Source organism: Cnephaeus nilssonii (assembly GCF_951640355.1).
Source record: "Cnephaeus nilssonii genome assembly, chromosome: 10".
NCBI lineage: Eukaryota > Metazoa > Chordata > Mammalia > Chiroptera > Vespertilionidae > Cnephaeus > Cnephaeus nilssonii.
In genome coordinates this window covers 45,679,327-45,694,072 of record NC_137081.1, presented here as the reverse complement: position 1 = coordinate 45,694,072, position 14,746 = coordinate 45,679,327, and the positions used below count along the sequence as shown (strand labels likewise).

At 41.3% G+C, this 14,746-nt stretch overlaps 1 protein-coding gene across 5 annotated transcripts in view; it reads left to right on the top strand.

The window, feature by feature from the left end:
- The first annotated feature begins 283 nt into the window (after positions 1-283).
- The window catches only part of DYNC1I2 (dynein cytoplasmic 1 intermediate chain 2), a 56,691-nt gene continuing 42,228 nt past the window's right edge, over positions 284-14,746 (top strand). For 2 of the 5 annotated variants that reach the window (XM_079782889.1, XM_079782886.1), the window contains exons 1-3: positions 291-864; positions 2,143-2,259; positions 7,581-7,698. In XM_079782889.1, the coding sequence (XP_079639015.1) occupies positions 2,152-2,259; positions 7,581-7,698 (226 nt within the window). In that variant the 5' untranslated portion in view covers positions 291-864; positions 2,143-2,151. Of the gene's footprint in view, positions 865-2,123; positions 2,260-7,580; positions 7,699-14,746 lie in introns of those variants that run through there. The other 3 variants (XM_079782887.1, XM_079782888.1, XM_079782885.1) reach the window with 3 other exon arrangements.

The following is a 14,746-nucleotide window of genomic DNA, read 5'->3' as shown; positions in this document are numbered from 1 at the left end:
CATTTTTTTTTTTTTCTAAAACTGGTATATATGCCCTAGAAAGTGTTCTACACCAAAACGTGCAGTGCAATATATAGGGTGTCCCAAAAATGTATATACACTTTGAATAATTATAAAGGCAGTGTTTATTAAAATGCATTTCATTTTCAAAATTGAGCTATCAGCTGTTCAAGTGTGTATACATTTTGTGGGGACACCCTGTATAGATTCACCACTGGAAAATCCTTCTTAAAATTCAGCCAATGTTGAGTCCAAGATCTTAAGATACAACGAGCACTGATCAACAGACTGAATACATTAAGCGCTGGAAGCTTCTCATGGGAGTTTTAAAGGAAGAAGGCCTCAAAGTGGGGAACCGCAAGACTAGGAAATACTACATGTCCCAGAATACTTTGCGGCTACCATTGACCACAGCTCCCAGAATGCATTGCTCGCCCCAAGCAAGTTTCTCTTGGAGCTGGGGCTTGTAGTTTTCCTGAGTCGTGTCTGTCTGTTGGCCAGGGGGAGGTTGCTTATCCAGTCCGAGGATATTAGCAATAGTCTTAGTTTTTGGTAAAGCGGAAACACTTCGGGCTCCTGGGCCTTCTTTGTTTCATTCCTTGTCTTCTGCTTTACACCGGTAAATCACGGAAGGGCTACAGTTCCCCGCAGCCGGGCTCCACCCCTTCTTTCTGGGAGCGACTTCGTCCTGGTGAAGCCATTTGTCCCGAAGCACTCGCCGTAGCAGCCACCGCCCATCCCTCTTTGTGTGCCTCGAGTAGCCGCGGAGCTAGTGGCGGCGACACTTGGTGTCGTGGCTGAAGGAGAGGAACGCTGTCGGAAGTTGCAGGCGGGCGGATTCTTCCCCTTCCCGCCACCTGACAGGTGGGTGAACTGTCCTCCCCTCAAGGCCCTCCGGTCTGCTGGGACTCGAAGGGCGCCCCGGGAGTTCCTGCGGACAGTGCCGCCCGGCCGGCTGCGGAGCGGAGCGGCGCGGCGGAGAGAGCCGCGGTGACTCAGGAAGGCCGGCCGGCGAGTCCACGTCCTCACTTTCTGGCCTCTCCGGAGGTGGCTCGGAGGGGCCTGCCCCGCGCCCGCCGGTCCCCACTCCGACGCCCGGTCCCGGACGCGCCCTCTTGGCCGTGACCCCAGGGCAGAAGTGACTCCTGGTCGCCTTGCTCCTGCTATCAATAAAAGTCACTGCTCCGTTTTCCCTCACCTTTGTGCGTTGGAAAGTACCTAAACGCGGAGATTGTAGCACAACATTCAGGAGACATTCTCTTCCTTTGCTCGAGTTTTAAGGAAGTGAACGTGTGGGTTGGTCATTGAGGCTCGGGCTCCTGGGAGGATGCGCGGGCCGGTCAGCTGGATGTAGTTAAGCCGGTTGGACTTTGTTTCTGGGCTTTGACTAAGCATGTATTTACTGTAACTAAGTATATTTGATAGCAAATGATGGTCGTTTTTGTGTTTTGCTTGTCCAAAATACTACTCTTACATTGCACTTCTAGAATTTACGGGACTGTTGTGTGCGACCACACGTTGTTTTATCAAATTTCTAGGCATGAATGAAAAACTCTGGTAATAGATTTTGATCTGTATCGTTTAGCCTGTTAAGCTTCTTAATGCCAATCCATGTCCTCTGTTTTAAGAGCCAGGTATTGTGTTAAAATTTGGGCATGTGAACATTAAAAGAGCAATGTGCTAGCTACTATGCTTAACGCTGAATAATATTTCTTATATATAATGTTTTTCAAATCTTAGTAATTTATAAGCTTCCATTGTTTTAAAATTAGAGTTTACATGTTCTCTCTTTTTTTTAAGAAAAATATATTTTATTGATTTTTTTACGGAAAGGAAGGGAGAGGGATAGAGAGTTAGAAACATTGATGAGAGAGAAACATCGATCAGCTGCCTCTTGCACACCCCCCACTGGGGATGTGCCCGCAACCAAGGTACATGCCCTTGACCGGAATCGAACCTGGGATCCTTCAGTCCGCAGGCCCACGCTCTATCCACTGAGCCAAACCAGTCAGGGCTACATGTTCTCTTTAGATAGCATTGAACTACATGGCCTCTTTAGACATTTATTGAAGACAAATTTTTGAAAAGAGTGCTGCTTTTACCAGTATAATGATGATTGTATATGATTACATGCTTCTTAAGGTCACAAACATGTCGGACAAAAGTGAATTAAAGGCAGAGCTGGAACGTAAGAAGCAGCGGTTGGCCCAAATCAGAGAGGAAAAGAAGAGAAAAGAAGAAGAAAGGAAAAAGAAGGAAGTATGTATGATTTTAAAAAATAAACAATATAAAATAATTGGATTTTATTTCAAGTACTTAATACCTTTATGAAAAGCTTTCAGAATAGTTTCTTAAAAAGTCCAGCAGTTGTGACTGCAAAATATAGCAGTATAGGTGAATCTGACTTTAAAGAAACCAGGTCTGACTAACAAAATTCATTGCAGACAGTTGCATGAGTAATAGTTATCTAGTCAATATAGGAATTTGAGATGTACAGTAGTCTCTTCTTATCTGTGGGGTCCAAGACCCCCAGTGGATGCGTGAAACTGTGGATAGTACCGGAAATGATAAAACTGATCAAAAGTGGTCAATTAAAATATGACTTTTTTTACTAAGTAAAAATATTTCATGTAGAATTATGCATTTCTAGGGCTTAATTTATAAAAGTTCAATTTACGTATTTAGTTTTCTAGGAATGTGTTTATTATATAAAGTAAGGGGCATCAGCTCATAAAACATGGCATCTACAGTATATCATAACTTAGTTTAGATTTTGAACCTATTTACCTGAAAGTTTTACTAGCCTGAACTGCTAATAATCTGTCAAGATAGTAATTAATGACAAAGAGAAATATATAATAGAATATTTAATTGGTTAGGGGATTTGTTTTTATCTCCTTTATCATGAACTAGAGGCCCAGTGCGCGGGATATACACGCGGCCCCGCCCACCCGCCCGCTGCCAGCCTTGCTGTGATCGGAGCATGTGGGCCGTGGGGGAGGGTCCGAGAGGTGCTGCATGAACCTTCTGGTGACTGGTCATTTGGTCGTTCAGGCATTATGGCGTTATAGCCGCTGGTCTTTTATAATATAGATAGTCATTGAAATATTTTTACCGAGTTATGGGTTTGATAAAGGTGGACCAGGTACTTATGTCTTCTGATTTTTGGCATCACCATTTAATCATGTACTGAAAATGTACATTGACCCTGAGCTGGGGATATTACAGATATGTTTTAAATGGCCAGTGTAAGGTAATTTGTCCTGTGACATTTGTACCAGGTTTTTCTATGTGATAGCCTAAAAAATAGCCAAGACTTACAGGAATCTCTTAGGGGAAAAATAAAAATAGTAGTAAAAAAAATCAATGATATAATTTATATGTGGCGTTGCAATGATACTGTGAAGGCCTATAATTGAAGAATTTTCTAGTGTTCTCTGAACCTTTCTGTGATACATTATTATAAGTGAGTTAGAGCTTTTAGTTATTTCCTTAAAAGCTATCTGGTAGAAGCGTGAGTCAGACTGGCAGAGCCATTACAAAGTAGTATCTATAAATTTAAGCCTTTCAGTGTTGAGAGCAAATTTGGTTTTTGTTTTCTATGGATGGTCATAAGTGGCCTCTAAGGGGTATCTGTGACATGATTTATATATTTAATTTGAAGTTTTTAAAACATTACAAGTGATAATATTAAACAATGAGTCTATAATATGTTATATGTATATAGGTAAAGTGTCAACTTGATAATATAGCCTGTTTGACTATTTTGACGAAATTTTCTGATGAATTTTTTAAGTTAAAATGGCATCATAGAATATTATGACTAACAAAATTCACTGCAGACAATTGTATGAATAATAGCTATCTGGTCGAACTAGGCATTTGAGGTATACAGTAGCCTTTTCTTCTTCAAGGGATAAGGTTCCAAGACACCCAGTGGATGCCTGAAACCTCAGATAATACCAAACCCTATAAATACTATGTTTTTTCCTATACGTATGGACCTATGATAAAGTTTAATTTAGAAATTAGGCATAGTAAGAGATTAACAACAATAACTAATATAGTCAGGCACCACTTAATGATGGGAATATGTTCTGAGAAATTTGTCATTAGGCAATTTCATCCTTGTGCAAATATCATAGTTACTTACACAAACCTAGGTGGTATAGCCTATTACCCACCTTGGCTATATGGTACAGCCTATTGCTCCTAGGCCACAAGCATGTTACTGTACAAAACAAAACGACATAAAGTCTGCATAGTACATACGTGTAAATACATGGTAAAGAGATATATGAAGGCTCCTGCCAGCGTAACATGCATGCTGTTTTACAGTAAACTCCTTTTTTATAAATAGAAATATTACACTCTAAAATGATAAAAAGTATAGTAAATACTTAAACCATTAACATAGTCACTTATTATTATCAAGTGTTATGTACTATGCATAATTATATGTGCTGTACTTTCATCTGACTGAAAGCACAGTAGGTTTGTTTACACCAGCATCACCACAAACACATGCTTAATGCATTCCACTATGACATCACTAGGAGGTAGCAATTTTTCAGCTCCATTATAATCTTATGGGACCACTGTTGTATATCTGGTTTATTGTTGACTGAAACATAATGCAGCCCATAACTGTGATAAAAATAGAACAATTATAATAATATACTGTAATAAAAGTTATGTGTTCTCTTAACAAACTAGTACAGATTTCTTTTTCATTTTTTACAATTTCACAGATAGAATATTCATTCTTACCATAGAATAGATCTTAGCAACCTCAGCATACAATTGTTTTTCTTTATTAAGTCGAGAACTTCCACCTTTTCACTTAAAGGATGCATTTTATGGCTTCTCTTTGGCATATCTGAAATTAGTGTCACTAATGTGGTTTGAGACATCATTATTATTTTGTTGTTGTTGTTAATCCTCACCCAAGGATATTTAGAGAGAGTTGAAGGGAAAGGGAGAGAGAGACAGAGCGAGAGAAACATTGATGTGAGAGAGACATCAGTTGGTTGCCTCCTGCATGTGCCCCCAACCAGGGCTGTGGATCGAGCTTACAACCGAGGTACATGTCTTACATCTGAATCAAACCTGGGACCCTTTAGAGCACAGGCTGATGCTCTAGCCACTGAACCAAACCGACCAGGGCTGGTTTGGGACATCTATACTAATAAAAGGGTAATATGCTAATTAGACTGGGAGACCTTCCAGACGTCCTTCTGGACAAAGCCATGGTAGCGGGGCCAAGGCAGAGGTGGTTAGGGGTGATCAGGCCAGCAGGGGAGGGCAGTTGGGGGCAATCAGGCTAGCAGGGAGGGCAGTTGGAGGCGAGCAAGCCAGCAGGGGGGCAGTTGGGAGCGATCAGGCCTGCAGGAGGAACAGGTGGGGGTGATCAATCCAGCAGGGGGTGGCAGTTGGGGGTGAACAGGCTGGCAGGCAGAGTGGTTAGGGGCAGTCAGGCAGGCAGGCAGGCAGGTGAGTGGTTAGGAGCTAGCGGTCCCGGATTGCGAGAGGGATGTCCAACTGCCGGTTTAGGACCGATCCCACAAGATCGGGCCTAAACCGGCAGTTGGACATCCCCTGAGGGGTCCCAGATTGGAGAGGGTATAGGCCGGGCTGAGGGATACCCCCACCACCACCGTGCACGAATTTCGTGCACCAGGCCACTAGTTTATATATATATAAAAGCCTAAGCAACTGTTATGACCGAACGACCGGAATGACTGGTTGACCAGTCGATGCAGGAGCTGCCCTTGTGATCAGTGCATTCCCACATGGGAGTGCTGCTCAGCTGACTGACCCGTCCCGGCGGCTCACCAGTCCAGCAGCAGTCACTTACTCCCTCAGTAGTCCTGCAGGTCCAATCTCCAGAGAACGGGCCAGGCACTGATGGACCAGTGCCGCCGGCATGATCCCGACAGCGCCACCGGCCTCCTGGAAGTCGGCCTCAGGCACCGCGGCCACTTCCTTTCCCTAGATGATCCACAAGGAAGAAACAATATAAAAGCGGCCGCCAGGTAGTTCCTGACAACCAGTGCGAACATCAGTGGGATGGATCTGGATCCCGGGCCAGCAAGGGCATCCCACCACTCAGAGGGCCAGTTGTGTCCCAGCACCCCCCTCCCCCAGCCCCCTTGGAACCCCACCCATGCACGAATTCATTCACCGGGCCTCTAGTTATTAAATAAGAGTTTCTTGAACACAAGCATTTCAACACCATGATAGTCAATCTGATAACCAAGACTGTTACTAAGTGACTTACAAGTGATTAGCATATACACTGGAAAAAAGGGATGATTCACATCCCAGGCTGAACGAAGTGTGACAGAGCAAGATTTCATCATGCTATTCAGAATGGCATGCAATTTAAACATACAAATTATTCATTTCTAGAATTTTCCATTTAATATTTTCAGACCAAGGTTAACTACAGGTAACTGAGAGCATGGAAAGTAAAACCATGGATAAGGGGACAATACTGTATATATAGGACTTTTCCCAGAAGGCTTAATATTCACTTGAAATATTTTGGATGATCTGAGAGTATTGAGGCTTCTCTAGTTTAACTGGAAGATTTTGCTAAAATTATAAATGTCTAAAATAAAAGTTGACAAAAACTTAATTTAAAAAATGTTTTGAACTATGCAAAAGTGAATTTTACCAAACCCAGCCATATTTTTATCATGAACTAGAGGCCTGGTGCACAGGATTTGTGCACTGGTGGGGGGGCGTGGCCTGTGTGGATTGGCCCACTGTGGTAGCGCCGCTCATCCCGGTTAGCCAAGCTGCTGCAGCAGGAGCAGCCGCTCATCCCAGTCAGCCGAGCAGCTGTGGACCCGCCCTCTGAGCAGCTGCTCCCGCTGTGGGAGCGCTGCTCATCCAGGTCAGGCGAGCGGCCTTCCCACTGTGGGAGCACACTGACCACCAGGGGGCAGCTCCTGTGTTGAGTGTCTGCCCCCGGGTGGTCAATGTGTGTCATAGCGACTGGTCGACCGGTCGTTCCGCCATTCAATCGCTGGGCTTTTTTTATATAGGTTAATAGCTATGGTTAAAAAAAATTTTCTAAAGCTTTTCTCCATATGCATTTTTTACAAACATCCTTACATGAAGTTGCATAAATAAATGAATACTTCATACAGAAGTTTGAGGTGCCATACTGTTTTCAACAAATCAAATTGTCCATTTAGTTAAAATTTGTTACCTTTTAAATAACTCCATCTTTTTTTTTTTTTTTTTCCATAGCGTTGTGATATTTATGTCTAAGTTTTTGTGCCACAGGGGAGAGTTTCACAATTCCTAACTGTGGATAGCAATTTAATACTGTAGATAATTAGAAGTTGACTGTACTTTTAGAATTTACCTATTAGGAAAATTTTTGTGGGAGCTCTTTGATTATATATAAAAAGTGAATCAAGTTAGTACATACCATTTGGAGATTGCTTACTAGAACTCTGTTGAGAATGGTTTTCACTTTATTAGTATAATGTCATTCAAAATACATGTTTTGAAAACAAATGGTGTTTACCATATATAAACTTAAGTTTTTAACTTAAAAATTTTAGACTGATCAGAAGAAGGAAGCAGTTGTTCCTGTGCAAGAAGAATCAGATCTTGAAAAAAAAAGAAGAGAAGCTGAAGCATTGCTTCAAAGCATGGGGCTAACAACAGAATCCCCCATTGGTAAGGATAAGAATATATCCATTCATAAGAGACATATATTCCATTCAGCTCAGATGTACCCGAGATGAGTGAGTTGACAATATATTTTGCATATTTTTCTTTTTCGTGTATCTTAAAAATTATTGATCTTATCCTTTATTTGGAATTGTCTTTTTTCAGATGTGCTAGTACATGGTTATTTTGTTTGTTAAGAGAGCTGCAAGGTTAATTATGTTTATTAATATAAATGAACCACCAATTAACTTTTCTTGTTAAATCAGTAATTTATTTCAACAAACATTTGTTGATCAAGTTTTCTGTGCCATACTGTATTAACCTTAAAGATGACTGTGATTTCTGATTTTAATTCTACATTCCTTGCTGTAGGTTAGATGGAGGTGTAGGTAATCAATCAAAATTCTAAAGGTATATTAGTATTCACAAGTATAGGAGTGGAAGGAGAAGCTTATAGCCTTCTGTTCTCAGTGGTAATAAGGAAAAGAATATTGGTACATCCTTTTGGCAGTGATCTGACTTAGTCTCATTCTTTTTCTGTGTTATTCATTTTGATAGCAGTGCTAGATCAAAAGGCTGAAATAGAAGAGGTACTAAAGATAATCTAGTTACATATCAGAAAGCATTACGTGCTTACTTAAAATAATTTTGAGCTGGGTGCTTTTACATGGTATTTTAGTTTGACATGGTCATTGTCCTTTATGGACCTAAAATTTCAGGGTTAGCTTGTGGGCAGAGTTCATCTAGTCCAGGGAACAAATACCAGAGATAGTAACTGCTGTATACCTGTCACAAAACTACAACAAAATAGTCCTTAGAGCTGATATTTCTAAAAGGTTTGCAGATGAAAAAGCTGGTTTCTCTCATGGTCTGCTTCATTGTTATTTCTTTCAGCTCATTTGCCTTTTCCTTATTGTAGAGTGTGAAGATTGAAATACATTAATGTTTAATAAGCTTATGTTGCATATTGCGATTTTAGAAGTAAATGAATCAGAACACTCTTTTCTTGTTTAAAAAATACCAAGTTGCTTATTAGCTGGTTAGTCTTTGAATAATCTTTTTTTTTTTTTTTCCTGAGCCTTTGGCTTTTGTTTGTTTCCTGTAGGATTTTTCCCCCTTTTCTGTTCTTTGTAAGACATCCATTTCACTGCATTCACCTGCACATATTTATTAATTTATTGCCCACCTCCATCATCAGTTCTTGAAAGATCATTCTTTAGTTGTATGCATATGTGTGTTTGTTTCCTCCTTATACCTCATCTCCATTCTTCTTCCCAGTCTTGCATTAAGTACTTTTGCATTTTTCACATACATCCTTTTGAGCTGTCCTACATACATTTACATTTTTCAAATTTTCATATATCTATGTGTATGTGTTTTATATACATACATGGCATTATACTATGTGTCTCATTCTTCTATAAAGGGGAGCTTTCCCTCCGTAAATAGTGTTATGTGGTTACTCTAACTGCATTTTCTGTTAGAAAAGCATGAGACATGCTTAACTTTTCACTTTACTTACTAATAGTCACTTCTAAGGAGTGGCAGATAAGTGTGTGTGTGTGTGTGTGTGTGTGTATTTTAGGACTTTGCTGTAATATTCTTGTACTGTCCATATTAAGTGGCCATTCTCATCCTATCTAATAATAGACAAATATGCAAATTGACCATACCTCTGACACACCCACAAGCCACGCCCACCATCCAATCAGAGCGAGTATGCAAATTAACCCAAACCAAGATGGCTACAGCCACAGAGAGCAAGGTTTCCTAGGTAACAGAGGAAGCCAAGCTTTCCGCCTGCCCTTGCCAGGCCTAAGCCTCCACTCAAGCTACAAAGTTTCAATTATAGAAGGTAAACAAATTCAAACAAATGGCGGCAGAATGGAGCTTGAGAGAGCAGGCCAGGGTTGCCGCCAGCAACAGGGGAAGCAAAGCTTTCCGCACACCCTGGCCGGGCCCACCCGCTTAAGGCAACAAAGTTTCAATTATAACCCCAACAGAAATGGCTGCCGGCCTCGGAGGGAGCCCCAGGCTTGGCTCCGCTCCAGGCTACAAAGTTTCAATTGTAGAAGGAAAATAAATTCCAGATACCAGGGCCTCTGCTTGGGTTGCCAGGGGGCGTGGCCGGCCTGCAAACCACCACAGGCCCCTCGCTCAGGCCGCCCCACGCCCCAAGGGAACCCCCACCTGATCCGGGACGCCCTTCAGGGCAAACCAGCTGGCCCCCACCCCTGTACCAGGCCTCTATCCTATCTAATAAAAGAGTAATATGCAGATTGATCATCACTGCAACACACAATATAGCTGCCCCCATGTGGTCAAAGATCCTTCCCCCATGTGGACACAAGATGGCCACCACAAGATGGCCAGCAGGAGAGGGCAGTTGGGAGGCACCCGGCCTGCAAGGGAGGGCAGTTGAGAGGGACCAAGCCTGCAAGGGAGGGCAGTTGGAGGTGATCAACCCTGCAGGAGAGGGCAGTTAGGGGTGACCAGGCCGGCAGAGGAGGGAAGTTGGGGGCAACAGGCTGGCAACAGAGTGGTTAGGGGGTGATCAGGCTGGCAGGCAGAAGCGGTTAGGGGCAATCAGGAAGGCAGGCAGGCAGGCAAGCAGTTGGGAGCCAGCAGTCCTGGATTGTGAGAGGGATGTCCGACTGCCCGTTTAGGGATCCCACTGCCCACCGGGATCGGGCCTAAACGGGCAGTAGGACATCCCTCGAGGGGTCCCATATTGGAGAGGGTACAGGGTGGGCTGAGGGACAACCCCCCTCCATGCACGAATTTCGTGCACTGGGCCTCTAGTTTAAAATAAATTGTACAGCTTTCCCTTTTGCTGTTTTATAGAACAACTTGTAAAGGATAGATATTACCTGTTCCTTAAAAACTTGATAAAATTGAACTGTAAAGCTGCCTGGGATTATAACTTATTCCCCCAGGGGTGGTGGACAACAGGAGTTTTTTTTGTTTTTGTTTTTATCACCGTTTCAGGTTTTTAATGATTATAGTCTAATTAAGTTTTCTATTTCTTCTTTTATCAGGTTGTTTTTTTAAGCACACAGAACAATAATAAACGTTTATTATCTCTCAGTTTTTGTCAGCCAGGAATTTAATAGTGGCTTAGTTGAGTGGTTCTGTCTCAGGACTCTCATGGGGTTGAAGTCAAGATGTTAGAGTTGTAGTCAACTGCGGTGTTGACTGGGGCTAGAGGATTTGCTTTCAAGATGGCTCAGTCCCATGGCTGGCAAGTTGATGTTGGCAAGGGAGGGCTGAGTACTCCCCCTGTGGGCCACTGCACAGGACTGTTTGAGTATACTTGCAGCAGGTCAGCTGGGCTCTCCCAGAGTGAGCCATCTGAGAGAGAAAGAGAGCCAGGAGGAAGCTGTCCTTTTTATGGCGTACCCTTGGCAGTCCCACAGCATCATTGCTGCCACATTCTGTCCATTGCAAGAGAGTCACTAAATCCAGCCCACATTCACATAGAATTTGTGGATGTTCTTTAAAACCACCAAAATACTTTCATAACCTCATAGGTCTCTTCATATTTTGAGATGAAAATATGCTTTGTTTTCCTTTAAATATATATGATGATATATTTATATTGGTATGTTTTCTAATGTAAAAGTATATTTACATTCTGCAATAAAACCAACTTAGCTTTGAGATACTATTTTTCTTACACATTGCTAGATTTTGTTAGTATTTTATTTAGGTACTAGAGGCCCGATGCATGAATTCATGCACGGGTGGGGTCCCTCAGCCTGGCCGGTGATCGGGGCCAACTCGCCCAGTCCCAATTTAGGCCAGCTGGCTGGGGGAAGGGGCTGCCGGAGGTTGGCTAGCTGGGGAGTGGGAGGGGCCGAGGGAAGTTCTGATCAGGGTGATTGGGGCTGGCTGGCCAGAGGAGGGGCCAAGGAGGTTGACCAGCCAGGGGAGGGGCCATGGGAGGTTGGCTGTGGGAGTGCACTGACCACCAGGGGGCAGCTCCTGTGTTGAGCGTCTGCCCCCTGGTGGTCAGTGCGCGTCATAACAACTGGCCTACTGGTCGTTCTGATTGTCCCGTCATTGCGGTCATTCAGTCCTAACGGTCACTTAGGCTTTTATATATATAGATTCTTCATCTATGCTCAAAAAACTAATATTTCTTTTTACTGTATCTTGTCTGGTTTTATTGTAATGGTTATACTAGGCTCATTAAATGACTTGTGTGGTTTTTCACCTTTGTTCTCTGACAAATGTCTAAAAATCTTTTCAGTATATATGTAAAATTAGGCCTGAAGAATACGGGATACAGATGTAGACAGTGGTTGTCAAATTTTTTTGACATTAACCCAGAGAAAAATAAACACATTTTGTACATGATCCAGGTTGGATACTTGTGTGGTTTTTTTTTTAATACAGAATAAATATATTAAATATATTTTATTGTAAAATATAAAAACACTGCTAGGATACTCAAGAAAATTTATTTTCTTAAAATCACTCTATTATTTTCTTAAAATGGACTTTTTATTCTTTTTTTTATTCTACCAAAGATAATTCATGTGTTGTTTTTGTAAAAGATATAGCTAATAAAACCTCTTAGCTTCTGTTCACTGGTAGATCCTTATTTATTTGGTCATTTGACTGCTTTTTGTCAGAGGTCCTTGAGAGTAGAGATAACATTTTTATTCCTGGTGCCCAGCACAGGCTAGACACTTAAATGTTTGTCCAGTTATTAGGTCATATGTCGTTAGAGCTGGCGAGGCCAAGTAAAAGCCATTCTGCTTTAAAAGCAACAGCAAAATCTTAGTGTTTAAAATTTAGGAAAAAGCATAGTGGAAATTTCTACTATGCCTTTTTTTTAAACTAAATTTAAGTTGCAAGTCTTAAGAAAGTTAATTTTAGATACAGCATTCAAGACATATTGTATCAAATGTGGAGTTCTTAAGCATTGATGATGGAAAAAATAAAGTGAATCTTTTTTTGTATTTGTAACTACCGTTTTATCCAGCTTGTAAAGAGATGAAAATATATTGTCAGTTACTCTGTAGCCTGAATCTGTATCAATTGGATAGAGTAAATGTGATACCTAAGTTTTCTTTTATTAAAAAGAAAAGAAATTTGTTAGTCAAAATAGTAATTGCTTCATTTTTCCCCTTGTAATTTTTGAATATTTTAAATATGATTTTTTGATAGAATGCTTTCCATATACCAAGTCATTTTTTCAAATTTTAGTCTAATTTTAAGTTTCTTATAGTATTTTAATTCTGTAAAATTTTATTTTTATTTCTTTTTAAGCATTTATCTGATGCTCTAAATTATATTGAAGAGAATAAAAGAACAGAAACATTTAGGGAAGATTAGTGGAGGATAAAGTTCATTATTAGGAGAAGGGGCCAGAGAAAGGGGAGAAATTAATCGGTTTTTTTTAATTTAAGGTTTAAAGCAATAGCTTTCAGGTAAAGAAGAGGAAGGTATGAAAAAGTTATTTAGATGATATTCCAGGCTCGGAGCACTTGTGTCCACAAGGGGGCATAATTGTAACAAGGGCTGTTTTTGAATAGTAAGAATCCTAGAAGAAATTCTTACAACCTCAGATTATCTTAGAAGCTCACTCTTCCATATCACTGTCTTCTACCAACACTTTCATTCCCTGCATTTACTTTACTTGACTGTCCACCTTTCTAGCTCCTTTTTTCTTTTACTTGAAAAATAATTGGGCTGTGCAGCATTCTTCATCTCTGAGACTTCTGTGTAGTTTTCAGTGGTTGACTCAAATGTAATTCTAATTCTAAATCTAGGTACATTCCCAAGCCCTAGCCGATTTGGCTCAGTGGATAGAGCGTCGGCCTGCGGACTCAAGGGTCCTGGGTTTGATTCCGGTCAAGGGCACATTCCCAGGTTGCGAGCTCGGTCCTCATTAGGGGGCATGCAGGAGGCAGCCAATCAGTGATTCCCTCTCATCATTGATGTTTCTATCTCTCTCTTCCTTTCCCTTCCTCTCTGAATCCTATATACTAAAAGGGTAATATGCAAATTGACTAAACGGGAGAATGACCAGTCGCTATGATGCGCACTGACAGCCAGGGGGCAGATGCTCAATGTAGGAGCTGCCTCCTGCTGGTCAGTGAACTCCCACAGAGTGGGCACCACTCAGCCAGAAGCCAGGCTTACAGTGGCAGGAGTGGGCCTAAACCATCAGTCAGACATCCCCCGAGGGCTCCTGGACTTCCAGAGTGCGCAGGCCAGGCTGAGGGACCCCCCCCCCTCCCTGAGTGCAGGAATTTCATGCACCGGGCCTCTAGAAAAAAAAAAGGATATTGTAGTTGTTTCTCCACAGGCCAAAAATCAGCATTGTTAATTTTATATCCCTAGAAGGCCAAAATCTAAGCTGGTGGGAAAGGCCTTCTCAATTGGCTTTTTGTCCTAGAGAATTAAGAGTCACAGCCTTTCAGTATTACTTACCTGATCAATGGAATGCTTGGTGTAGATTTGTTTTTCAGTTTACTCCATATTTCTCTGTTGGTTCTAAGAGAAGGGAATAGGTGTCTTTGCTCTAAGCTTCTAAGAAGTTTAAATTCATTTATGCTATTTTATATACAGAACTGTGTAGTAAGGTGATCTGATTGAGTCACTGTTATTATTAAGCATATAATTTATTATTAATACCTTATGTTATTTTCAAAGCTGATTGGACTCTTAACCCATCTTTAAAAATGAGTTCTAGAATTGAGTCTTTTCTGATATTTGAGAGGCAATGAGTTGTTCTGTGTGTGTGTGTGTGTGTGTGTGTGTGTGTGTGTTGTTTTAAATCTCCCCGAATGCATGCTTTTGTTTGTTCTTAGGGGTCATTTGTTGGAGTCTGGGAGTATGGTGGCATTGCCTTGTGCAATGACTGTATTCTTTGATTTTTTTAGACTAATTGGGTTAAAATATGGTAGTCATCAAATAAAACTACCATTCCCTTTTTTTTTCCCTATTAACATTCTTCCTTTTTCAAGAATAATAACTTCCTTTTTTTAGTTTTGTTCCTTCTTATAGTTTACCTTATTTATTATTGCAAGATAAAGTTGGT